Here is a 2,410-nt window from a genome sequence, read left to right on the forward strand (position 1 = left end):
TACAACATTTATCATTATTTAGTTTTATAATAATAAGGGGAGAGAGAAAAGTGTATCTGATGATTCAGAATAACTGAAGTAGTAGTAGAAGTAGACAAGACATAATAGTAGTAGGTAGCAGTGATTCAGGGGGAGAGAGAGAAAAGAATAGTGGTTAAACTAAACATACTCAAATTCATCTTCCTTGAGATGGGCGAAGAACTTGACAGGACCACGACCTTGGATGTCGGTGACAAATTGAACCTTGTAAGGAAGATTGGCTGAGATTCGCTTATCATTCCAGAGGGCGACGTACTGCTTGATCTGACCTTCCATACCGGTAAGATCAACCTCGGGAACTTTAGGGACATGGTACACCTTCAGAGGCACCTTCACCCTAATCCGTGCTCCAATATTGGCTGATGACGTGGACATCGACGACACTTCCACAGCAACCTCACACCTAACGCTTTTGGGTCTTGCGCGTACGCAATAGGAAGAAGAAGACAAAGGCATCGTCTTCGTGTGCATCGATGCACAATTGGGGGAGACGCTGACCAATGACGAAGTGTTCGTCGAAGAGGAAGAAACCAGAGCCACCTTTAGGCTCGCAGTCGCACTAGTAGCGGTGGTGCTGCTGCAGCTCATGCTTCTTTTCCTTTTCCAGCCTTTCTTTGTTTTCTTTTTCTATCCCTATTGATGGATAAGATAATGGATTTATTTATTGATTTCTGCTTCTCCGCTTAAGTCTACTCTTAACCCACCAAATGCTAATATTTGTACAAGATAATTTGGGACAGATAATAATAATAATGTTAATCTAGTTACGTTTTTGTAACCACTTCTGAGTTCTGACGAGGTGGACACGTGATTCATTCTGCAACACACCCACACTATCCATCCCTCTAAAGCCTCTAATCCAAATCTTCTCTTTCAGTAACTCCACTCTTGTATTTTGTCCTTATTCTTATTTCTTATAAATAACAGGAGATTTCCTTGGTCCGTTCACTTTTGATCTTATCCTGATTTTTATTTTTTGCTCTATCAATTGAAATTAAAGTTTTTCGCTTTTTCAAGCTTTCAATTGATAATTGTTGGGAGAAATTATTCGCTAGATATTGGACTGTAGCGTCTATATATATGGTTGAGAAACTTCTTTTACTCATATTTTTTAAGAGTAATTTTATTCATGTATTATTATAATTACATTATTTTTTATTTTTCTAGAATAATAAAATAAGAGAATCATACATACAAATACCTTTTTCTTTTTTTTTCTTGTTTTTTAATGGCCAATGGTGTTTGGTTGAGTGTTGTTCTTTTTTTTTGTTGGAAACCAGAGTGTTGTTCTTTAGTTGCGGTAAATATCTCAAACGATACATTTTTTTTTTTTTGGAAAAATATAAATATGTATTAACCCAAAATGATATACAAAATAGACGGGGCATACCTCGCTAAAAATCAAAATAAGACATATGCACACAGTGCAAGAGCCTAAGTGTAAGAACTCGCACTACTAATTAAGGTAATTAATTAGATAATTATGAGATTAATGAGATAATTTCATAATTGACCATAATAATTATGATAAGGCTTGTATAATTATAGAAAGTGAGTAATAATGTTGTAAGTCGCTTTTCTGAAGAAAAGTGCAGATACCGATTCTGTTACTCGGTATAAATGCGTACCGATGAAGTATCCCGAAAAATTGTAATAAGTGCATGATATTCCTAGAATAATACGTAGGACTGTGATTTCAAGTTTCAAGTTAAAATAATAAGAACTGGTGCCAGAACTGATACTGGCTATGGAAAAGCGCGTACCGAAAAGATGCTGTGAAGATTAATATAAAAATATGATAAATCTTGTAAAATTGAGTAGGTTCAGAATCCTAAGTTTGAGATTAAAATGCTAAGCGTAGCTATTAATGCTAATACTGTGTGATTAGTGTTAAGTGGACTATATACAATCACTTGCACACAACTCTAGGCTGATACTCATCCATTCTATGTGTGGGTTTTGTGTGTGTATCTCCTACCTCCTTCCCTTTTCACTGTTCCATTGAGTTTTCTTCACAAAATCCTTCAAGACACCATTTTTATGAGAGCTAATACACCTTGAACCTTGTAAACACTAAGTAGTTGGCTTTGAGGGTGAGTAGATAACCTTACTCTAAGTTTTTGGTCACTGGTTGGTGGGGTTTAAGGGCTGTTTTCTGAGTTTTGGTGTGAGAGGTCATCTTCTTGGCATTTTGAGCTTCATGGTGCCATTTGGATGGTGAAAGATCCAAGCTTTTGGTTTAAATTCGTGGCCTTGTGAAGTCAGAACCTTGGTGTTGTGTTGAAGGCTTCCTTTCTGTTTCATTTTCGGATTTTGGAGCTCTTGAGGTGAGCCATGATCACCTCTTTGTCATTTTGGAGTTTTAAGCTTG

At 36.5% G+C, this 2,410-nt stretch overlaps 1 protein-coding gene across 1 annotated transcript; it reads right to left on the reverse strand.

Moving 5' to 3' along the window:
• LOC133290732 (ferredoxin-thioredoxin reductase, variable chain-like) lies at positions 1-764 on the reverse strand. The gene has a single exon (XM_061488865.1). The coding sequence runs from the start codon at positions 625-627 to the stop codon at positions 160-162; it is 468 nt and encodes a 155-aa protein (XP_061344849.1). The 5' UTR covers positions 628-764; the 3' UTR covers positions 1-159.
• Positions 765-2,410: the final 1,646 nt, after the last annotated feature.

This window comes from Gastrolobium bilobum, unplaced genomic scaffold, assembly GCF_033153095.1.
Source record: "Gastrolobium bilobum isolate Gb01-03AN ecotype WA unplaced genomic scaffold, APGP_CSIRO_Gbil_v1 utg86815, whole genome shotgun sequence".
Lineage (NCBI taxonomy): Eukaryota > Viridiplantae > Streptophyta > Magnoliopsida > Fabales > Fabaceae > Gastrolobium > Gastrolobium bilobum.